The following is a 24,844-nucleotide window of genomic DNA, read 5'->3' as shown; positions in this document are numbered from 1 at the left end:
CTAGTTAAACTACCTGCTCAAATCACACAGCGGTAGCAGTAGAATGGGGAAGCGGGAAATCTGACTTAATCACTATCCTAATGTATAATAATGGAACGTTTCCATAGTTAATACTTTACAGAAGCTTTCTATGCCCATCGTCTGCTGGGGCTCATTATCACTTTGTGGAGGCAGAATTTGGCTGAGACAAAGTGTGTTCAGTTTCATTAATGAGGTCTTGGCCTATCTCATCCAGACAGCAGGTGGCTGAAATCATACAAATCTAACCCTATCTCTGCCTTCAGACTACATTTCATGGTCAAGAGTTTTTTTTTTTTGTTTTTTTTTGTTTTTTTTTTTTTTAGCTCACCAACCTCCACATTAATTTTTTTTTTTTCTGCAGTGCATGATGTTCTGGGTTTAAGATACTAACTTATTCGTGTATTCTTAGGGATATTTTGACTTTTTGATGTTCTTCAATTATGTCTCACGCAGCTGAATTGTGAGGATTTCAAGCAAAGAGGAAATGATGGGAGTTTTATCTGTACTTCTGCTGCTTCTGCAGTTTGCGGCACAGATGGGAAAACATACCGCAGCAGGTGTGAGCTGTGTGCCGAGAATGAGTGAGTATTCTATGGAGCAGACGTGATGTCTGTGCGGTTACATGACACGCCCCCCCACCGGCAGCATTTGTAATTCATCTGCTGCAAATTAATCTCTAATAAAATGTGTGCACTGCTTCCTTTTCTACTCTTTCAAGGAAATGTACATAGTAAAACATTTCATATCTTACAAAGCACTTCGGAGTGCAAGCGTTTTGGCTGTTCCCACAGTCTCTGTGAAATAAACAGGACATGCAGATCAAATGCATACATATAAATAGATGCTACAGCTGGGCGGTGGTGGCGCACGCCTTTAATCCCAGCACTCGGGAGGCAGAGGCAGGCGGATCTCTGTGAGTTCGAGGCCAGGCTGGTCTAGAAGAGCTAGTTCCAGGACAGGAACCAAAAGCTATGGAGAAACCCTGTCTCGAAAATCAAAAAAAAAAAAAAAAAAAAAAAAAAAAAAAAAAAAAAAAAAAAAAAAAAAAAAAGATGCTACATACACCCAAGCATTTATATCTAATTTATATCTATCTTCCATCATCTATCAGTGTGCTAATCTCTGGTTATATTCTTTTATGTGTAGAGTGTCTTCATCATCAAATAACATTTAAATGATCAGGAAATTAAGATATTGTATAGAATGTAATTGGAATTTTTGAATATTGAAATATTCTATTGAATATTTCAATAGAAATATCTATTCTATGCCAAATAGATATCACATCTCTCTGGCCTACCTTACTCCTTGTGTCTTTCCTCCAACCTCGATGCTTATTATGGTTATTAATTTTCTTTTACAAGCAAGATGCACACCTGCTTTGCAGCCTCCATTCATGACCTCGAACTTGAATGAACTGCTCTTTTGTTTCTGGAAACACAATGACCAATATTCGATATTCAATAGGCTAATTGAGCAATAATTACTCTTTGAGATTCTTAATACTTTGTCCCTTTATAAGGCTTTCACCAAAACAAAACTGCAGTTAGCCCTTCTGATCTATCCATGATTGTATTTCCAGACTGCTAAAAGAGTGAATATATAGAAATACAAAACCCAGGACCAGTGAGGTGGCCAGCAAGCTTTACAGTCTGAGTTCTATTCCCAAGACCCACATGGTAGAGAGAGAAAACCATCTCTAGTCTTTTCTACCCTGGCTTCCATTTGCATGATGTAACAAGAACACCCACTTCTACTCCTCACACTAAAAAATGAATTAATAGATCAACACATAAATAAAGCAATACAATTTTAAAATAGAAAAGCTAAATAGGCAAATAAAGAACATTCTACTTTCTCTAAGGCACGCATCTTATAATACTACTTGAATCACACTGAACATTTAATTTTTACTGTATCTTAAGTGAGAGTTCCTAGTTTAATTTTTTAAATCTCTGATCCGTGTGATACTTTCTCCCAGCATGCCATATGACTCTGTGTTGTTTCTTGCTCTGACTTTCAGAAGACATCACACACTATTCCAGGTTACCTTTAATACTTTCTGTCTGACTACATATCTTGAAATCTGTTTTTCCTATTAACTTTCCATTTTTAATTTTGTTTGAGCTTTGCATTTTTTATTGTTATCCACATGCTGAATTATAAGCTTCTTCTATAGAAAGTAGAAATTATTTTACATTTATGATTCTGTTTTCTATATTCTTTAAAGTTCTACTAGACTGAGCAAAGTTAATTATAAGACTTTATGTGCTTTCCATGAAAAAGTAAGGTATAATAAAGTAGCATAAAAGAGTCCTACAATGAAAAATAAAAAAAATTAAAATTTAACTTTTTATAAAAATTAAAAATGTCTACCACAAACAGAAAAGTCCTTAGAGAGGTACCAACCATGAGCCTGAAACCTAAGCCTAAGATGATTCTATTTCCTTGTGATTTTTTAAAGTGATAAACGAAGGCTTTCACTATGCTAGCTGACTAAATATTAAACCATAACACTATCTTCAGGTACAGAAGGCATGAGAATACAGCAAGGAGGTAGGCAGGATGGGCAATTCTATCATCTTAATTTCTGTGTCAATAAACTTTTTGATTCCAGGAAAAACAAGAAACAAGTTGACGTAAGAAGTGAAGGTGAATGTGGCAGCAGCAGTTTCGAGAAGGTAAGGACAAGCGCCAGGCAGAGACACTGGCTTCAGTGTGAAGCTGTGGTTCTCAGCGGACCTGTGTTTAATACAGTTCCTCATGTGGGGGTCACCCAAACCGTACAGTTATTTCATTGCTACTTCATAAGTGTAACTTTGCTACCACTATGAATTGTAATGTACATGTCTGATAGGCAGGATACCTGATATGTGAGCCCCCTGAGTTGAGAACCAGCAAGCAAGGGCAAAAGTAGCTGTGCTTCTTCTTAGGTTGGGATGTTAGGAAGGGGTGCTTCTTACTTTTCTGAAACTCTGCATCCTTCCTATTGACAGGGAAGAAACAAATGAGTTCTTGAAACCAGATCACTTTACTTTGATAGTAAGAAGTTCAACTCTATTTCTGCTATTTAAAAAAAAGAGAGAGAGAGGAGGGAGAGAGAAGGAAAAGAAGGGAGGGAGGAAAGAAGGAAGGAAGGAAGGAAGGAAGGAAGGAAGGAAGGAAGGAAGGAAGGAAGGAAGGAAGGAAGGAAAGAAAGAAAAAAATTTCCCGAGAAGCGAGTGAATGGACACGATATGTCTCCATCACTGCCCCAGAGTTGAAACCTTAGTATGGGCACTCACCATGAGGAACCCTTGAACTGAACATTTACAGAAATGTGATTTAACTAAGTAGCTATTTTCTAGCTAAGGTTCTGTGAGCTTTTGAAGTTAGAGGAAGATGGAAAGCACCATACAAATCACATTTAATTTCCTAGTTGAATGCCAATTCTTATTTTCACGGTTTGGTCCCTGAAGCTGCCAGCCTCCTCCAAGGCTTTCAGTACTCGCTGTTTTAAGGTCCTCTTTGCCTTTAGCACCTAGGACATTGCGAACAGGTTGAGAGCAAGGACAATGATCCACTTGAGTTCTAGCACTCTTTTCAAACAAGCAAATAAGAAAATGAACAGTTCGGTACTTAAATGCAAGTGACACAGAATCACAAAGCTCTTTCTCTGGGACCAGCCTTTGTTGAACATGGTATTGCAAGCCTCTATGTGTCATCTCCTTTCCCTCTTCTTCAGGATGTGTGCAGTGACTTTCGGGCCTATGTGCAAGATGGAAGACTCGGATGTACAAGGGAGAATGATCCAGTCCGTGGTCCTGATGGGAGGACCCATGGCAATAGATGTGCCATGTGTGCTGAACTCTTGTAAGTAGCATCCCCAGATGAACTGATGGAGGCCCTTATTTCCTGCCCTGAGAGTCCCAGAGTGATAAAGTCCTCTTCATGGTTCCTGTGAACATTTGTCTTTATAATGTGAAATAGGTCTAGCTACAAGATGGACTTCTTGCCTTTTTCTTCATTTTACTACAATATTTCCAAAAAAAAAATTGAAACTTCATCTTATAATGTATAATGCCTTTAAAAAACACAGTGTTTCATAATATAATACTTTTAAGACTTGAAGGGCAAGGCTAGAGTAAATAAAGAGCAGAAAGAATGGTCTGAAACAAGCTTTGTTTTAAATGCTGTCATGATATCTAATGCCTTATACATTGATTTTTTTAAAAAAAAGACTGACGTAGAAAGCACTTAAGTATTGGATAATCAAAATTGGTCATTTGACGTGCAGGGTTCCTTTGGGCTCATGTAGGGACCCTCACTGAGCAATGATACATAATTTTAAATAGTATTATAAAGTGGTAACAATAATAATGAAGATTAATAAGATAATATAGCGTCTGTTCAAACTGCCCCAAATCCTGTAGCTTTTTGGCTTCATTTATTCATTGTTTTAAGTCCTAACAGACAAGGAGAACCTGACTTTTCTAGATGGATTTACTCAGGATGAGCCTGGGACAGCAGACTGAGACTACAGATGGGTTCCAGATCAGTTCAAATCTAACTTTTAGAAATAAATAACCCTGCTCTGACATGAACGCAAATCAACATCTGGTTTAACATGTGGCCCAGAAGGGTGTGGTATGGCAATACCTGAAAGGCTCAGTTTGGTTTCACCCTTGTCAGAGCATTGTTTCAAGGCTCTTGGTTCTGCTTGTCGGAGGGAATTTTCCTGGCAATCTTCTGTTTGCCACTCAGGGTGGCACACCCAGCTGGCTCTGCAGAACAAAGCTCCTAATTGACCTGCTGTGAGTCAGCCTCACACCCTTCCTTATCTGTGGCAATGTCTAGGGCGCCAGCATCCAACACAGGGAAGTGCTTGCCTCCTGTGAGAGGACTGATCTCGACAGGTTATGGTAAAAGATGTGGAAGTGTTTAGTGCCTCAGAACAGGGTGGACACTGAAAATAGGCCTGGACCGTAAGAGGATTCTGTTCCCTTGACAGTATAAAAGAAGCTCGAGAAAATGCCACACGTGAGAGAGAGAGCAGAATTCGGCGAGATGCTGAGAAGGTAAATGGTTCGCTGCCACAGTGAAGCCTGTGAGCCTATACTCACTTGCACCTTTGAAGGAACAGAATAATGTCATTGTCGCATATTACTGCATGGATTTCATATTAATTAGAATTCCTCAATTATCCTATTTCTAGTATAGTTATCAGTTGGGTCATTTGAAACCAGCTTTTCTCATCTAAAGTTCAACACATATCACTCCTACCCTTTATTTTCTTCCCCTCACAAAAGGAAGGGAAAAACAAATTTTACACGAACAAAGTTCCATTTATCTCTTTTCCTCTTATAAATTTTTTTCAGATTAGCATAAAATGGTTACATGGTGACAGTTTTATACATATGTACCAGAATACTTTGTGTTTGGTCATTTCCATCAGCTCTCTTGCCCCCCCCCCCTCTCTCTTTCTCTCTCTCTCTCTCTCTCTCTGTGTGTGACGCACAACCATTTTGCTTTAAATACATTTTTAAAAACTTGTATAAAACCTTATACATAACATTACTGGGTAAGAAAATTTCTAAATAGTTCAGACTCTTAAGCAGTGTATCTAATAGTGCTTTACTCTAAAATTCTACTAAAAGAAATGGACTTCTTATTCACTTTTCTATGTGGTCATTCTTCAATAAGACCCTTCTTAATAAGGTCTTGTTTCTGCTTAAATAAAAAGATGGTAGCTTAAAAATACTCTCAAAATTCAGTTTCGTCATATTTGTTTGATGTTATAAATTCAGCCTTGGCATCTTAAATCACCAGGGTTATTAAACCCCTATTTCAATGGGAAAGGTAGCATTAACTTAACTAACTCGCTAGACTTTTGCTAGAAAGAGGAGACATCTACATTTTGGTCTTCATTCTGCCATGCTGTAGGTATTGAGAGCAAAGGACCTCCTCTCTGGGCCTCGATTTTCTTGTCAGAAAAATAAAGACATTGGCTAAAAGACCTCACTCTTACCTTCTGGTTATGTTGTGTTTTCACCTCCAATACCCAGAATTCTCCATGGACCATTAGTCAAAGATGGAATACCATGCTTTGTGTGAGCTTTGTGTATTTCAGCCTGGAACTCTGGGCTAACCTGTCATGTTTCCCATCTATTGTATGTAAAAAGGGTTGTTTTCCAACAAGCCCCAAGCATCCTAGCCTCTTCCTTTTGTTGGCCATGGTCACTAAGCACCACTGGACTAAGCAGGACTGCTTTTCAATGATGGTTCAATGTCTGCCCTGTAATTAACCTGTCAGTGGGTCGCTCACAAAGTGCTTCTTCAGAATCTTCTTGAATGAATCATAAGTTATAAACTGGAATTATTATTGTTGCTGTTATGGAAATCATGGAACATTGATTTTATGGCTGTGTTATGATGATCAGGTGGCTGCTTTGCTGCTTATTCCAAATTTGTTACCCAGAAAGTGTAGAACATATATATAACTTCTTTCAAAACAAGTATCTTATTCTAATGCAGAAAGGATTCTTTTTAAAAAGCATCTTCAGAAAGAAATTTGAACTAAAAGTGCAAATTAAAATACTTAGCTAGAAAAATCTCGCTATGTAGGTGGTAACATTGAGGTTCCAAAGGTGCTATGACTTTGTTAGTGTCACGCACTGAGTTAGATGCACAGTGCAGTCACCAATGTCCCCTTACTCCTTTTCTCTGCCTGCTGCTTACGCTGTCTTGGCTGAGGTGAGAAGTTGAAGGTCACACAGTTAATCATTGTTTTTATAGATTGAGCTACAGTAAAACAATGTAGGCTAGTTCACATAGAGGTCCTCAAGCCTAGTACTGCTTGTATTCATGTATGCGTGTGTGCGTGTGTGTGCATGTCTGTGGGTGTATGTGTGTGTGTGTGTTATTCTTTACCAAACCATAGAATTCAGAAAGTTCAGAATCAAATTATCAAGATGACTGGCAACGAATCTTTTTTGCATTTTTGAATCATGTCTGTTTTTAGAACTTCTAGGTAAGGACAGTTTGTATTGATCAAAGTAGAGGGGGTTACACTCCCTCTCTCTGAGATTTTATCACCTACAGAGTCAGAAATGAATAGAGTCGATAGAAGCAGTATTCATATAATGGCCGGATATCACCTTGCTCCTGTCTCTTTGCAAATGCTCCATTGCTCTTGACTTTCAAGTTACATTAAAGCAAATTTTCAAAAGTTCAATATTCTCGTTTGGTTGGGCTTCTGTGGGAATATCATGAGAGACCTTTTTATTTCCCTGAATATTTGAAAACAATAAGAACTGCTTTTAGTTTTAGAAAAGGCTTGCAAAGCCTTACTGTTTCCACAGCTCCTTTAGTTTAACAAATAACCCACACAGATGCTACGAGTGTCAATTAACTTGGCAAAAAATCCACTTTTAGATAGTTCTCATTTAGATAATGCTTGTGTTTCTCAATGTTCCCAGATTTGTCATTCTGTGATTATAAATCTATTATTCAAAATGCCAAGATTAAAGACCAGAAAATGACAAATATATTTGCTTGTTTTCTTTCCCCACCCCAAAGGAACTTTGTAAGGAGTTTGAAAACCAAGTGAGAAGTGGAAGACTCTTTTGTACCCGCGAAAGTGACCCAATCCGTGGCCCTGATGGCAAGATGCATGGGAACAAGTGTGCCCTGTGTGCTGATATATTGTGAGTGTATCAGCTACTCCTCAGTTCACTGGGAAGGTGGAGAAGTAAACTGATGGATGAGTGACAGCAATTGGGAGTGAGGCTTTTTGCCACTGTGATGTGTTTGAACAGATTGACATCCTCCTAAAACCGTAAGCCCATCTGGCAAATGGTATGTGAATGTGTCTGAGCACAAACTAATTCCACTTTCCTTTTAGAAAGCAGGCTTACAACACCTTCCGTGACTCTCATGAGTTAGGTTTTTTTGTGACCTTTTAGTGAACCAGTCATAGTACAGAATGGGGAAAGACTTTATATTCAGTAATTAACTAACTGTGTAAGGGTTGACAGGACATTTTCAAAAATTCTTTACATCCTCGGTATCATCTGAGACCATAAGTCACAGACAAAGGCTGAACCCAAAACACAGCTCCTACAGGCCTTGCCACACTGCATAGCCTTTGAGTTATAAACTTATGTTTTTCTATTTGTTTGATTTTTTTTGATAAAAGTCTGTAGTCCAGGTTAGGCTGGAATTCACTATCTAGCTCAGACTACTCTCAAACATTTGACAAACCTCTGACCTTAGCCACCAAAATGTTGGACTTACCAGTGTGAGCAAACACATTGAGCTGAGTATTGTCTTAACGCAGGCGTCTTTGTATTCGGAGAAGATAGTGTCTCCTTTCCCTATAGACTGGATGTTTTAAGACTGTCTACTTTAGATAAATCCTCCTACTTCCTAGTTGGAAATCAATCTTCATAATCCTTAGTTATGGTCTTTCATAATCATCATCACAATCGGCAATTACATAATTACCTCTAAGATTATTGGTTGACTTTTACTGTTCTCTCTAAGGCTGTAAATTCTAAGAGAACAATGGATAGGTTTGATTTGTTTTTTTAAGACTGGGTGCATTGTTGTCCCCCAAATTAGATGCTAACAGAATGATGACTGAATAAAGTGTACATGAATTGTCATTCATGAACAACCCTGCTGTCCATAAGGTTAAAGCTTCCAGCGAGGGAATGCATGGGTCTGTGTACACACATTTGCATGTTTCAAAACAGAACGAAATATATTCAGTAAAATAAAATTCAACAATAAAAACGTCAACAGATATAAAGCTTATTACCTCCTTTAAAACATACAATTTAAAATGAGGAGATTTAAAAGTAAGGAAGATAGAAAATATTTATGCACATAAGTATGTACTTGCATGTGCATATGTATGTGTACGCATGCAAAATAAAAGGGCTTTTCGGAAATATGAGGTGCCTTACCAACATCAGGAAAGCTCCAGTGCTAGCTCTGTGCCTAGTGACGATTGGGCAAAATGAAGATTTGAAACATTATCTCTTCTTTTTATTTCTCCAGCATGAGACAATTTTCGGAAGAAAAAAGTAAAGCAGAGAAAAAACAGAGAGACGCTGAAGAAAGGGCTAAAGCTAAAGTGGAGATTGAGGTAAGGATTAGTGAGCCAAATTAACTGCGACTTCCATTGTGTTAAGTGTGTGCAAGCATACCACTTCAGAATACATTGTCAATATTGGTTAATATTATCCCCAATCCTGAAAATTTTTTACAGTAATTGTTCTACACTTAAAACAAAATTACAATGCTAAATATCTACATCCATTTGGAGGAAAACACCAAGTCATATTAGTAAAATAGTTCCACATTCTAGACAATTTTATAGCAATTTGACGAAACTTAGAGACATTTGGGAAAAGGGAACATGGATAGAATAAACGCTCCCACCAAAATGACAGTGAGTACCCCTATGTGACCTACTCTGGATTTATGTGGGAAGGCACAGTTCCCTGTAGATGCTGCTACTATTACTCTGGTTGTCCTGGGTTCCATGAAAAAGTAGCCTGAAGAAGCTATAAGGAACTCTCTATAAGCAGTGTTCCTCCAAGGCTTTGCTTCCGTTCCTACCTCTGGTTCCTCCCTTGAATTTCTGCCCTGACTTCCCTCTGCAGGGGCATGTGACCTGAGAGTTCTAAGTTGAAATAAATTCTATCCTTCCCAGTTGTTTTCAGTCATGGTGCGTTATTATAATAATAGAAAACCTCCTAATACTGTAGAAATCCTACTTAATCCAATTCTTGTAATTCTTTGGTCTTCTATGGTTTGTTGATTACAGTTCTACAAAGCAATTCACTGCCTTCTATCTCTGCTTAGCCCTCATTTTCACCTTCCATTTTGCTCTTAATCGTATATTGCCAAATCCTTCTAATACTCCCATTTAAATGTGTTGAAATAGTATTCTATTTTTCATTTGTGGTCTCTTCCTACCTCCCTCTCTCCTCCTTTTCCTCCCTCCTTCCCTTTGAATAATATAATTAATTTTTTAAAGTTTAATCTCTATTCATTCAAAGCATCCATAGACCTGCTTGTCATTGCTTCTAAAGCAAAGTTGTAATACTGTTATGCTTTATTATAAATATTTATCATGATCTCATTTCATAAGAATAAAACCTAAATTCCTCTCAATGTTTGCATATTGTAACTGGTTTTGAAGGCACCTTTTTAACCTCTTTCAAAACCTCCCTATCATTACCCAACGAATTCTTGAACTGCTACATTTATTGAAACATTATATTGTCTCAATTAAATATGCCAGTCACTGCCTCTATGACTGTGACAATGATAATAGCTTTTGGAAAAAATTTACCTTATGATTTTCCTAACTATATGCTCAGAATAAAGCTAAATCAAGAGTGCTTGGAACTTTGATGAATCATTCTTTCATTTGTACTAGAATATACTTAATTCAGACCCGGCTACATTTCTTAATTTTGTGTATGACAATTACTTATTTTTCCCGCTTGTCTAGAAAAGGAAACTCAAGCATTTTGCATTTATAATGATTTATAATATGTTTATTAATAGTATGACTATGACCACAGTTGCTGAATATGAACATTACAAGGATGGAAGTATAACATTTTAAAGTACTAAATCTTTAAAGTATTGGTTTTCCCCATTTATTCCTCTTGCCCAATTTAACTTATAAGCAATGCTGAGAAATACGGATTGTAGCACATAGTCCTGCATCTAAAATGTCTCATCTCTCTTGTCAAGAAACGCTGTAGTGAATTCCGGGATCGTGCAAAGAACGGGACACTTTTCTGTACCAGAGAAAATGACCCTATTCAAGGTCTGGATGGAAAAACGCATGGCAACTTGTGTTCCATGTGCCAGGCTTTCTTGTGAGTATGGAGTTTTGAGGTGACAAAGAAAAAGATCCTTACATATGATTTAACAGGAACAGCTTCATTCACGGGAAACTGACTCAAAATAACAAGGCAGTTGAGTAAGCTACATGGAAAATGTTTGTAATACGGAGCTAGGAGTAAGTGCTTATCATTACTTGCTTTAAGATGCCTATTTTCTGTTTCTTAACCTGGGAATTTGCTAAAACATGAACCTGAATAAATATTGGCAGTATCCTGTGCAAACCTTCTAAGCATTTCTAAGATGGTTAAATTCTAACGCTAGGACTGAACTGAGTTAAGGTCCACAAGCAAACATACCATATGCAACCACAAACACCTATAAAATCACCTGAAATAGTACTTTCCATGCTGTGAAATTTCTCAGCAAGTTAGAGTTACTGCCTCTCTTTCACAGTTTAGAATACTCTTCACATTATTTCACTGAACTTACATGAAGTATTTGATTATATTTATAATACAAAAATATTTTGTTTTCGTTGATAGCCATATATGTTTTAAATGTTATCAATATAATTTTGTTATACAACAATTTTAGTTTTTTTTAGTACACACACACACACATATATATATTTATAAAATCAATCAATCATTGGGCTATATCCATGTATTGCACTTTTGTGTTTTCAATAAAACAGTCAGGTATGAGCAATACATTTAAGCGCAAATGAAAGCAAGATGTGCATGATATAGGACATAGACCAGAAATGTGAGAGAAGGCATTGGTGCACTCTGACATGAGAACATCGCTGAGACCACTCTGCCTCTCACCTTTCCTGATAATAGAGAAGATATGTCAGTTTGTTTTCTGAAGGTCTTTCTCAGCCTCTAAGTAGAAAGTCATCACGATTCCAGTATTGATGTTTCTTTGATGGTCTTTTTCTCACCACAAACAGAAAGACAGTTAATAGAAAGCGTGTTTACAGACCTACTACTGCCACCTTTCTTTTGATGGGGAAAACTCTGAAGACGTTATGGGATGATAGCACATTGCAAGGAGTTTTGTTACCTCTTGTTATTACATAGAAATAAAGGGGCCAATCCTTTGTCCCCAGGCTGAGAAGGAAGAAATGAGCAATGAGCAGAAATCAGTGGATCCCTTTCATTTATTTATTTTTATTCAGCAAAGCTGAAGCTGAAGAGCAAAAGAATGCTGAAGCTGGAACCAGAAGCAGAAGAGGGTCTGAAGACTCAGAAACATATGCCGTGAGTGGGGCCTGACTTTAATGGATGCTATGTGAAACTGATACATTCTTCCTGTTAAGAGAACGTACTAGAATGGGAGAACATACAAGAATGGGCGTTAGCCTTTGCAAACTACTTTCCAGGGGATTGCTCCACGTACCCTTCTTGTGATGGAGTCTTGTAACTTCACAGCTGAATTATGTGTTAAAAGCATGTTTTCAAAAAAGCATGACTTAGCCGGGCGGTGGTGGCGCACGCCTTTAATCCCAGCACTTGGGAGGCAGAGGCAGGCGGATCTCTGTGAGTTCGAGACCAGCCTGGTCTACAAGAGCTAGTTCCAGGACAGGCTCCAAAACCACAGAGAAACCCTGTCTCGAAAAACCAAAAAAAAAAAAAAAAAAAAAAAAAAAAGCATGACTTAGCTAGGCAGTGGTGGCACAAGCACTCGGGAGGCAGAGGCAGGTTGAACTCTGTGAGTTTGAGGCCAACGTGTTCTACCGAGTGAGTTCCAGGATAGCCAGGGCTGTTATACAGAGAAACCCTGTCTCAAGGGGGAAAAAGGACCAATCACACACACACACACACAATACAGCAAGACTTAAAAGAGAGTTTAGCATTTACTTTATGTGTGTATGCCTGTGTCTGTGCGTGTGTGCGTGTGTGTATATGCACATGTGTTTGTGTGTGTGTGTGTGTATGCTATGTGTGCATGCCTGCTCCCACATATGTGTCAGTACATGGTTACCAAGGAGTACATATGGAGAATAGAGGTCAGAGGATAATTTGGAGGAGCTGGTTCTCTCCTACCATGTACATTCTGGGCATAGATCTCAGGTCATTGGGCTTGGTGATAACTGTCTTTACATGATTAGACTCCATCAGGTCAGAAAGCATGATTTTTAAGTCTGAAATGTTGCAAAACTCATCTCCAGAGACTTGTCTATATTATCATCACCTGTTGTTTTGATTATGAACGTCTCCTACTTTTCCCTCTAGACTGTCCTTTCCCTTACACTACCATTGAGATACTACAGAAACTATCTGCATATTGATGTCTTGCTTAAAACCCACACTTTAGGTCTAGGGAGGTGACTCACAGGAACAGGTGCTGGGTACCAAGCTTGATTTAACTTTGAGTTAAATCACCGGAATCTATATTAATAAAATAAAATAAAGATGATGTGGGCCATTGTAATCACAACACACCTATAGGAAGATGTGAGGGAAAGATAGGAGAATTGCCAAGAAACTCTTTGACTATACGGCCTGGAGTACTCACGCATACAACAACAGAATCTAAGAGACCTTGCCTGGATAAGGTAGACTGAAGGCAAGGACCAACTCCTGAAAGTTTCCTGTGACTTCTGTGATATGTGTCCTGAGACCTTCACACACACACACACACACACACACACACACACACACCAATGTTTATGCTTCTTTCAAAGTTTTAATCTACTCTAGGCTAACCCACTACGTATCCTAAAATTAAAGAGCCCTCTCTATTAAGAAATAAACATTCATATATCAGTAACTTTTGTATTCTGACAAAACATGTGTTGATTAACTCCACCTTCTCCCTTGACCTTGCAGAAGCTGTGTGAAGGATACCGCAAGGTCAGAAAGAATGGACAACTATATTGCACCAGAGAGAATGACCCAATCAGGGGCCCAGATGGGAAACTCCATGGCAACACATGCTCCATGTGTGAGGCTTTCTTGTGAGTACAGTAGGGGTCCCTAGACTTGTGCGAGGTCATGGGAACTATCATGGGAAGATTTGGCATGAGGGTTTTCAAATGGAGATAAAAAAAATGCATTTTCATTGTCTATGTATCTCTCAGCTTCGAGGGTCACATTTAAACATCAGCAAATAGCAACAAAAAAACAAATGGAGAGCTTTCAGAATGTGACTATTATGATAGAAACAGTTGTAGACTAGTCAGGAAACACACAAAAAGAAGGCATGAGATCACTTTTAAGGGGAACTTCAAATAAAATCCAGATAGCCAGGCAGCAGAGCAGTGGTTGTCAGTGGCTGGGGTGGTGGAAGGTGTATAGTGTGGATGAGGAGATGCTGAACAGGTGCAGTTGGGCAGGAAAGGCTCCTCCTTCATACAGTGTTCTTGAGAGAATGGAGCCATGCTAATTCATTGACTAATTAACAATCCAATTCACAAGCTTGGAGTCCAGGGCTTCAGGGTAGCCTGAAATAAGTCAAAACACCGATCAATGATGAGCCCATGAGTTTGATGAATTTTTGCTCTAGCAATAAGACTTGTTTCTTCATATTCTCTTCCTTCCTCCTCTTCTTGTAGTATTCTAGAAGACAGAGCAAGAGCGAAGGTTAAAAGAGAAGCTGCAAAGGTAATTCTCTCAGATCTATTGTTGCTGTGCCCTACAGTTTTGGTTCCATGGTGGCATGATGTTTAAGTTGCCCATTAGCATAGTGTTTGCTGTCTAAACCTCATGCCTGATAAACAAATGAAACATGTAAATTTCATACTTATAGTCCAGCTCTCAAGAGGCTGATTTGAGCCCAGAAGTTAAAGACAAGCCTGGGATATTTTTAGTTTGAAACAGGTAATACCAGTGGCTAGTGGATGAGTGGGGGAGGGAAAGAGAAAGAGGGAGGGAGAAAGAGAGAGAGAGAGAGATCTTAACTAGAAAAATGATCACGATCAGATGCTTGCAAAACACCAACTTTATTTTATTATTGTTCAAATTTTGAGAATCATTTATAGTGAAAGATCAGAGGGTCGACCCTTTGTAAGGGATTTTTCTTTTCATGCGCTTGGCCTTCATTAGGTTTAGTTCATTAGGCACAGATTGTTAATACTTCTCATGTGCCTATTACTAAGATTAATTTACATGATCCATACATTTAGATTGCATCAAGGGGACAGTACAAGATTCCAATCCTTCCAAACTCACAATGCCAAGCAGGCATGTTATCACATTTGTCATGGGCATTTTTGCTTTATCTACAGTCTACACCCTCCCTCCCTCACTGTGTATTCCTTCCTAAGGCATCTTTCTGTCTCCTGGTTTCTTCTTTGATCCAATTTAAATAAACATGTAAAACAATATATTTGAAGCTAGGATCCTCATATGAGAGAGAACCTAAAGCATTTGTCTTTCAGGCCCCAAGTTATCAAATTCAGCAATTTTTTCTTAATTTATCATTTATGCTCATGGGTTCTGTTTTCTTACAGCTGAGTAACCCTTGTGCATATAAGGGCATATAAGGTTTTTTTTTTTTTTTTTTTGGTTTTTGGTTTTTTGAGACAGGATTTCTCTGTAGCTTTGGAGCCTGTCCTGGAACTCCCTTTGTAGACCAGGCTGGCCTCCAACTCACAGAAATCCACCTGCCTCTCCCTCCCGAGTGCTGGGATTAAAGGCGTGCGCCACGACCGCCTGGCTCATACAAGGTTTTGATGAGCATCTTGTTCTTAATGATTTATTGCAACATTAGTATTTCTCCTTAAATTTTTCTGAATCACTAAACATTATTTATTACTCATAGTAAGATAACATACCGGAGAAGTAGTAACTGCCTTCCTTAAGACGCATCTTTTTCAACTTCCAGGAAATCTGTAGTGAGTTCCGGGACCAAGCAAAGGATGGGATGCTCATGTGCACTAGGGAAAATGACCCTGTTGTTGGCCCAGATGGAAAAACACATGCAAACAAGTGTGCCATGTGTGCAAGTGTGTTGTGAGTATGCACCCTCGTGTCTTCAACTAATCGTACACCATTATCCTTCCCTGGGTTTGAGATTCCAGGGTGTATGCTAGAAAAACCTTATAAACAGATGAATGTAATATTAAGTAACATTGAACAATAAAGTGACATCATTTTCTATTCACTTCTGTTCCTTCTGTCTTCTTATTATGTCAAGTTGCTAGACTCATCACTAAATGTTTATACTTGACTGTCTTCATTTACAAAAAAGAAGAAAGCACAGCTCAGATTGGATCAGGTGTTTTCTTTGGCCTCTCTCTTACTTCTGACAGTCTGTGATTCTGTGAATATATTCAGATATGGGTTAAAAACAAAGTTGGATGGAAAACTGTGGAGCTAGTGTACAAGGACCGTTAAAATACCTGACCAGGAAGTGGAATAGTGAACATTGTGTTCATCCTTTTAGGGAGATCATTACCCTCTGCCAGTGGAAGGTATGGTTTGGTAAGTGCCTTAGTGGAGGGTAAAGCCCCTCAGAGACAAGCTCACAAACTAAAACGTACAAAAACTTCTATCTGTAAAGCTAGTTGAAGCCTTCTAGCTCTTCCTTTTGCCAAGTGATGTGGGCAAACCTGTTGCCAGAGTTCTCTTATGTGGGATAATGTAGAATGTGTCCTGTTCCAATTTTATACTGAAATCATGAGTCCAGCCCACTAAGATTTCAGTAGCTACCTTTTGATGGTTTTCATTACTAAGCTACTCTTGAGAATGATCTCAAGATAAGTGTTGAAAAGTTATCTTCAAGTTATGAGCCTTATTTATCTTCAGACTATATTTATGTAAAACACAAAGTTATTGATTATCTTAGTCATTACATATTGGTCCATCCTTAAGTGTATGCCTATAATTCTTCAAGTAAAGAGACAGTGAAAGTAGTTCAATAGGATAAGTAATGGCCTACAATTCAAGAAGAAACAGGTTTGTCTCATTTGTTCTCATTGATGGTGATTATCAGATGTGGTAAATGCTAATAAATTGAGTTTTGGCATGTCATATGTCAGTAAAAAAATGCAAGAATGAGGTGAGCTTGTTGATCCAAATTTGAATCTCTGGCTTGGAGGCGAGAACAAGAAGACTGTGGCTTTGAGGCCAGCCTAGGCTGTATGGCAAGACATTGTCTCAAAATAACAGCAAAAACAAAAGCAAAACCTAGAATATTAGGCTGGTGGTGGACCTCATAAAGCTTACTGTTGAATCTTACTGGGCTTCTATCATGATTGCAACTAAAATTTGAATTGTCATGTAATTAGCTATGCTAAAATATTTAAATTGTTATCTTATCATGAGGAATTGTTTAAGTTATGATGTCTCCACCATTTAACTTGGCATCATTTCTTGCTATCATCAGTTACATCATAGCAACTTTGGAGGTAAAAGTTTCATGATTTAGAAAAGAATCAAGATAATTGTGGCTTCTTATAGATTAAAATAAGTGACATTCAGAAAATAACATCAGCAGAAGTCCTTGCACACTTATAAATATGTGTTTCTTTAAAAAAAATGTGTTTCTTTGTCATTGTTATTGCTTTTTAAGAAGTTTAATATAGACAGATATCTTTGTATGTTGTCCAAAATAATCACACCTTCTAGGAAAGAAACTTTTGTCTGAAATGTTTATATATTTATTTTTTAATTATCATCATTTGTACATTGTGCCTCTGTGTGTGTGTGTGTGTGTGTGTGTGTGTGTGTGTGCAGGCATGCACTGCCACAGTGCACGTATAGAGCTCAGTGTGTGTGTGTGTTTGTGTGTGTGTGCACATATAGAGCTCAGTATGTGTGTGTTTGTGTGTGTGTGCATGTGCAAGCATGTACTACCACAGTACACATTTAGAGCTCAAAGGACAACTTTCTGGAGTTATTTCCCTCTTCCCATAATGGGTTCCGGAGACTGAACTCAGGTCATTGGGCTTTACATTTGCTGAGCCATCTCCCTGGTCCAGTGTCCAGGAGACTTCCAAGATTTGGTTGTAGACCTTCTATTCCTTCTGGAAATGTGTCGGAGTAATTGGAGAAACGAATTTAGCTTGTGTCTTCTATTGCAGCCTAGTAGAAGAGGAAGAGAAGAAAAAAGATGACAAAGGAGAGAAGGATAAGGTTGAGGCTGGAAAGTCGAAGAGAGAAGCAATACAGGTATCTGCTCCAGACATCATGGCACACACATGTCCAGTCATCATTCTCTTTGGCCAAATCATCAGTCTTGGCATCCTTAATGACTTTGACAACTGGGAACATAAATTCAAATCCTCATGTCTAAGAAATTATCTATCTTCTTTACTACACTTATTTATTCTTATTCTCTGATGGTCTATATGTTGGACTTCAAGATTTTGCATTCTCCTTATTTGAAAGCTCTCCTTTGTCTATGTGGTGGTGGTGGTGGCTCCTCGCTCTCCGTGTGTGTGTGTGTGTGTGTGTGTGTGTGTGTGGTGCATGCATATGAATGTGTGGTTGTGCATCTCTTGTGTAGGAAGTGGAGGGCAGATAGGAATAGTTATGCCTTCTGTGCTCACTGCCCTTTGATGGGGTCTTACTGTCTGTCCTGGAAGTTTTATAGCTAGGCTAGCTAAACAGTCTACCTGTCTCTGCCCACTCCCCAATACTGGAGTTCAGCACACACAGCTATGCTTAGCATTTTTTTGTGAGAGCTAATGATTAAAAGTAGCTATTATTCTGCATACCACAGACTTTATTACCAAACCAAGACACTAAATTATTATGCCTTTTGTCTCTCATAGTTACTACATCAAAATAATGTTTAATACTTTTAAATAATTTTAACAGCAGCCTTATATACCAAATAATGTGTTACTTAAGTCTATGAACAAGGTATCAGTTAGAACTGATATCTGACATCACTTTGTCTGTGAATCTGTGATATATTGTTGCAAGACATCACAGTTTTCAAAGGGGTGGGAGGTAGGGGAAGTTTTACAGTGTTTAGAGATCTGCTTCTCAAACACTCCTTCCTTTGACAGGCGCTATGTAGTAAATACCGTTCCCAGGTAAGAAATGGCCGGCTCCCCTGCACCAGAAAGAATAACCCCATTGAGGGCCTGGATGGGAAGATCCATGAAAACACCTGCTTCATGTGTGAAGCTTTCTTGTGAGTACAGCTGCAGCCAGTACTGCTGAGTGTCAAATGTACAGGTGGGACTGCCAGCTTGGTCCAGGACATTGATAATAAAGCCTGTCTTTCTTTGTGATGAGTTTGGGGGATGAATTATCAATACACACAATGACAGCACTTTCTTTCTACTGCTTCAGTGTTCTGAAGAATGCTTAAATTAGCATTATGGTAGGTTCATGTGCTAATAATAGATTTCCTCAGAGCTGATAACATAAAAGTGCTGGACCTTGATTTCTATATAATGAGTGGTCGTCACCATGATTAATAAATACAAAGGTGGAATCATTAGGTGATCTCAAGTAGAAATTTTGCTAGTGCTTAATCATTCTTCTAGTTGCTTTCTCGTATAAAAGACAACTCTTTATCTATAAAAATGTAGTGGGAGATGTATTTTTTATTGTGCAACAACATTTACATTTTATTTTTAGGCAAGGTTAAAAGGAAGAACAGAGATATAGAGGAGCATAATTATTTATTTTTCAATTACCAAATTAAGCAGAGATGTAGAGTAAATAGGACATTCTACCTAAGATTTTTTTTTCTTTAAGATGCTATGCATTGACTCTTGCCAATCCCTCTCTTGCAGCCAGCAAGAAGCAAAAGAAAATGAAGCTGTGTTCAGAGTAAAGATTAAAAGAGATGTTAAAAAGGTAATTATCCTGTGATGCTCAAATTACGATGGAAAGGTCAAGTTTTGTCATTTTGCTGTAAACATCACACAGAATTATTGATGATCCTGGCTGTGAGGAAACTTGGGGGGTCAATATAGTCCGGAGTTTGACGAGAATTTTTTTCTAACTGTATATTTAGATTCAATTACCAAGCAGTTTCCATAAAACTTTTATCATACCTCCTTAGTTTTACTATCTAGCCACCAAATCCTAGTGTTAATAACCAGAGAGTATATTATTTCAGTTGTGTGGCCATGCAGTCTCTGCCACTACTACTAATTCTGCAGTTGTGGCTAGAAAAACAGCCATAGACTTACACAGTTTAGCGTGTCTAGATTCCCTTATGTCTTTTTTCACAAGTATCATGGTACAGGGGGCAGATGGCCAAACTTTGATCACATTACACACTTTCAAATTTACTTCATCCTCAGATTGTCCGATGGAAATTTAAGTCTAGAGAGAAGGAAGAACATGATTACAAAATTAGTGTTTTGGGGGGCATTAGAACCCATATTTCTAAATTCTTACAGGGGATAAAATAGAAAGAAAGACATTAAACACAGGGTCCTGACTGCCCCCACACCGAGAAATCTTCCTAAGACACTTTGCTTTACTTTTTTATTATCACCTATGAGGGAGAAATTTTTTTTAAAGGCAGCATCCCTAAGAAATATTTTTGATGGTTCAGAGTGACTGACTCAAGGTAACTTACTACAGACCATGGTAACTTCTCTGTACCCATCAAAGGCCATGTGCGCTAGAATCAAGTCTCTGAAGACCTCCTGAGTTTTGAACCTGGAGGATGACTACTTACACACTTGAATTGCAGGGAAGTGTGAACCTGAAATTAAAAACAGCACAAGTGTTTTACGTTTCCAACGTCTTCAGGATAAAATCCTTCCCCCACGGCCATCTGCATTTGGTATAATGCAGTTGCCACCTTCGCCTTCACTTTGGCAGGCAAGATTTATTGCTGATCGTGTTTCTAATTATGAGCAATCAAGGCATGTGGCTGCGATTGTGAGAGAAGAAGAGAGATGGGCGGGAATGTGTTCTCTATCATTATTGACTTTTAACTTCTGACAGGGCTATTAGGAGAAACACAAAATCAATCCTAATTGCCACCAGTAATTAACTCTATGGTTAAGTGATTTGTGTATTTTCTCAGTTGTTCATATTTTAGAGCTAGCATCTTTTGGGTACTTTCTAGACTTTAGTCACTAAGCATTTAAACAAATATTGGCTGCATATTTCCCATAATTAAGTCATGAAGAATATTCTTATTTCCATCTTATAGGTGAGGAAATTCAACCAAAAGTGGTAAGGATGGTTATTTAAGCTTTCTTGGTAGGAAATTAGAATTCTAACAACATGACGTAGTCATGAACAGAGTAGTGCCAGCCAGGCCACACTTGGGATTCTATTCTACTCAGGAAAGGATGAGAAACCAGTGCAACAGATCTTGTTAAAATCATGTCATAAACAGCAACTCTGCAGTGTCTGGTCATCTACGGCACTTGAGAGGGAATATTGGGAGACCTTTCTAAGACACAGTTGCTGGTGCTTTGGAGATCTGTTCCAGTCTACCCCACCCTGACTTGCCCCATTTGGTCAGCTGGGAGCATGTCAGTCAAGAAACATCACTTCAGCTGTGGCTTTTAAGGATACCAGAAAGACTTTGTAGAACAGAGGTGGGAATTCACTGAATTCCAATTACCCTCTCCAGCCTCAGGGTGAAGTTTCTGGAGAAAATATGTGTGGACTTGGTCAGAGACTCAAAGAAAAAGAATCTAAAAGAGAAAAGCCTGGCTGGCAGGCCCACCAAGACACTGAGAATCACAACGAGGGAGCAGTTTGTATGGAAGATCTAAGACATGGGTTAATCCTGATGAGAATCTACAAGCAACCCCTTGTCTCACACAGCCTTTCTGAGATGTCTAAACATATTATTTCCATCAGTTCTGAGCTAGGAATGGAGGCTGAAGACACTATTGCAGATACCTAAGTCAGCTGTTTCAGTGAATTGTAATAAATGGACTCAATCAGTTGTTGAGGAAGATGAAAGCTTTTTTCCAAATATTGGAAAAAAATATAATTTGGAAAAAGAAAAAAACTCCTGACTTTTCTGGAGGACATATAATATTGCATCTTAATATACTGATCTCAAGAAGCATATTTATCATATTTTACTAATTTAGGAAAATAAGTCTTTAGTATAGGATTCTTACAAGGTTTTCTGAGGTTCTTTTCCAGTACTCCCCCAAAGCAGCACTGTAGCTAATTTGTTGAGTTTATCTGGTAAAAATTTCATTTGGGGATGAGGCATGTGGAAAGGTAATGGAAGAGCTTCAGGTCTTTAAATAGAAAGCGGTAGCCATCTTTATCCTGGATCATGTAAAAGAAATCAAGAGAGTATGGATGGTAGGTGAATGAGAAGGTTTTCTTCAGAATATGATGGGTGTTATATGTGCTGTTTTTATCGCCTTATAACAGAATTGAGATGAGTAAGAAGCCTCTGAGCAACAATTATACCCAATCCTCAGAAAATACAGTGCAAGAGGAGTGAGAAGTCTCAGGGAGTAAATGCGCTTGTGACCAAGCATGGCTACATGAGTTCAATCCCCAGGACCCATACGATGGAAGGGCAGAACTGAATCCCTCAAGCTGTCCTCTAACTTCCACTCCTGAGTCATAGTGCATGTACACACACACACACACACACACACACACACACACATTAGGGAAATAAATGGTTTTTAAAATGTAAAGGAACTACAGTTTATTAAGAGAATCTTACATGTGTGCGGATTCAGGGCTCAATTTCAAAGGGGACAAACCACAAAGTCATTTGTTGGTCCAATGTACTTGGTAGGAATTGAAAGTTAAAGTCACCAGAGGTAGGAAAAATCCCTTAGTTCTCTCTTTCTCTCCCTCCTTTCCCCTCCACCTCTCTCTATCCAAGAAAATATTTAAACTTTTGCAATTCTCTTCTTCTCTTAGGACTGCAATGAATTTATGAGTCTTTTAAAGGATGGAGAACTTTACTGCACACGAGAAAATGACCCTGTACGTGGCCCGGACGGCAAGACCCATGGGAACAAGTGTGCCATGTGCAAGGCTGTCTTGTGAGTAAAAAGACACACATGCAGCACCTACTGTGAGTCCAGAGAGTAGGAGAAGCCACACGCCTGCAGACTTAGCCATGCACACTATTGTACATGAGGGACAATTCCTAGGAGAAGCCACACGCCTGCAGACTTAGCCATGCACACTATTGTACATGAGGGACAATTCCTAGGAGAAGCCACACGCCTGCAGACTTAGCCATGCACACTATTATGCATGACAGACAGTTCCTACTGTGAGTGAGGAAAGTGGGAAAGGCAATATTCCAGGCAGGCTTACACAATATAATATTATACATGATATTCATTACACATGAAAGGAATGATTGTCTGAAAAGTATCTTTAGGTGACTCTCTTATTTTCATCCCCAATAGTTATAATTCTAGAAGCAGTATACTACTAGACTCATACTTCTTACTAGTTTTCTCAGCAGATAATCACATATTTGCTGATAAAAAATATTTATCCATTGTCAAATACTCTTTATCTTAGAATTCCAGTTAGGAAGAATATACACAGGATTTTTTAGTCATTCTGTACAGTACTTTGGGAAAAATCATATTTCAGGAAATAAACATAAGTAATGGCTCACACAGAGTGTAGAAGTACATCTAAAACATACAAATCATCCAAGAGATATTTACTGAGCAATACAGTATTCAGTGCGTATAATGATTAAACAAAGATGAATGAGATGGATTCGTGCCAGAGATCATACAATTTGGGGCTTCTTAAAACCTTTGCCACTCACAACGCCTTTTCCCTGAGAAATTTTTATTGTACACTTGGGTACGTAAAATAAATACACAAATCAAACACTTACTTGTAACTATCCTGAAGAACTTTAAATAAAACAATTATTTACCATATATTGAATTAGAGAAAATCAAATGAATGGGCACTACTGTTCAGTTGTAAATTAAGAATTAAATCTTGGCTGAATATTTGATAGTGCAGGACACAAAACATTTTCCAAATCTTTCAAAGTTGATTACTATTTTGACCATATAATCATCAGTGCTGAGAATGCAATTTTGCATAAGTATGTAGTCTTAAATGGCAGAAGTATACTTGAAGTCATCTTAGGAATTGTTGGAAATTCAATACTAATCTGAAGACAAAATTTATTTTTAAAATATTTTATGAAATACAAGTCAGAAACTCACAGAACAATTTGAAAATCAAACACTCGAATATAATGCAATCAAAAGATAAAGTAGCTTGCTTCCTCTGTGCTGAAGAACGATGACCAAAAGTCTTTAGCTCCCACAATTAAGTCATTATGTTCCTGTACGAACATAAAACTTTTAGTTTATAGGAAAGCAAAAGCACTGCAATCCACAACTTGTAATAGTTGTGAGCCTGAGCTGAGATCTTAGGCAATTCTCTGTGGCATGGAGTAGCTGACATCTCCCACGGAGGAGAGCATGCATATTGTGTGTTCCAAACAAATGCTGAGGCAAAGTCCGTGATGCAACACAGGCAATGGTAGGGATCCATTGCATGCTTCGTTGGAAATTAATTTTCGATCATCACACGTTCAGAAATCTTTACTGTTGCCATTTTTTACAACACTCCCTTTCAATCTTTGATCCTTATGGACTGGGAGTAGTCCACCAGCTGTTGTCTGGATCTAAGGCAATAAACACAAAGCTGGCTTTCAGACTTCAGTGAAGGGAGAGCTAATAGAAAGTTTTAGGTGGAAATGTACCTGGACGTTATAATTTGGGTAAAGACATGTAAATGACATGGCAGGGCCATGTGAGAGAATAACAGACTGCATATGGTCCGAATTAGGAAAACTGTGGCATGTAAGAAACCAACACTTAGAACTCAGAAGCTTTACCAACTTTTTTGTATCAAACCAGGGACGTGGACATCAATTCTACGTGTAGTGAGGACTATAGAAATGTTTCAGTTAGGGGAGGAAATGGCAGCAAAATGGTTCGTTTAGGGAAAATGCATGCGGCAGCGATCAGTAGAAGAGAAGTCTAACATCCCGAATGTGACTGACTGGCGCTAGGAGACTGATGGGTTGCCGTTACCCAGTGAGGGCCAGC

The 24,844-nt window shown here is 38.4% G+C and overlaps 1 protein-coding gene across 1 annotated transcript in view; it reads left to right on the top strand.

Moving 5' to 3' along the window:
* Positions 1-24,844, top strand: part of Spink5 (serine peptidase inhibitor Kazal type 5) — a 57,540-nt gene that overhangs the window by 17,847 nt on the left and 14,849 nt on the right. Inside the window, exons 5-19 of the mRNA XM_057789284.1 lie at positions 475-602; positions 2,639-2,702; positions 3,746-3,873; positions 5,012-5,078; positions 7,579-7,706; positions 9,064-9,151; positions 10,777-10,904; positions 12,053-12,134; positions 13,707-13,834; positions 14,432-14,480; positions 15,703-15,830; positions 17,903-17,990; positions 18,836-18,963; positions 19,574-19,637; positions 22,659-22,783. Coding sequence (XP_057645267.1) covers positions 475-602; positions 2,639-2,702; positions 3,746-3,873; positions 5,012-5,078; positions 7,579-7,706; positions 9,064-9,151; positions 10,777-10,904; positions 12,053-12,134; positions 13,707-13,834; positions 14,432-14,480; positions 15,703-15,830; positions 17,903-17,990; positions 18,836-18,963; positions 19,574-19,637; positions 22,659-22,783 — 1,523 coding nt within the window. The remainder of the gene's footprint in view (positions 1-474; positions 603-2,638; positions 2,703-3,745; positions 3,874-5,011; positions 5,079-7,578; positions 7,707-9,063; positions 9,152-10,776; positions 10,905-12,052; positions 12,135-13,706; positions 13,835-14,431; positions 14,481-15,702; positions 15,831-17,902; positions 17,991-18,835; positions 18,964-19,573; positions 19,638-22,658; positions 22,784-24,844) is intronic.

Source organism: Chionomys nivalis, chromosome 14 (assembly GCF_950005125.1).
Source record: "Chionomys nivalis chromosome 14, mChiNiv1.1, whole genome shotgun sequence".
NCBI lineage: Eukaryota > Metazoa > Chordata > Mammalia > Rodentia > Cricetidae > Chionomys > Chionomys nivalis.
This window is presented reverse-complemented; position numbering and strand designations above follow the sequence as displayed.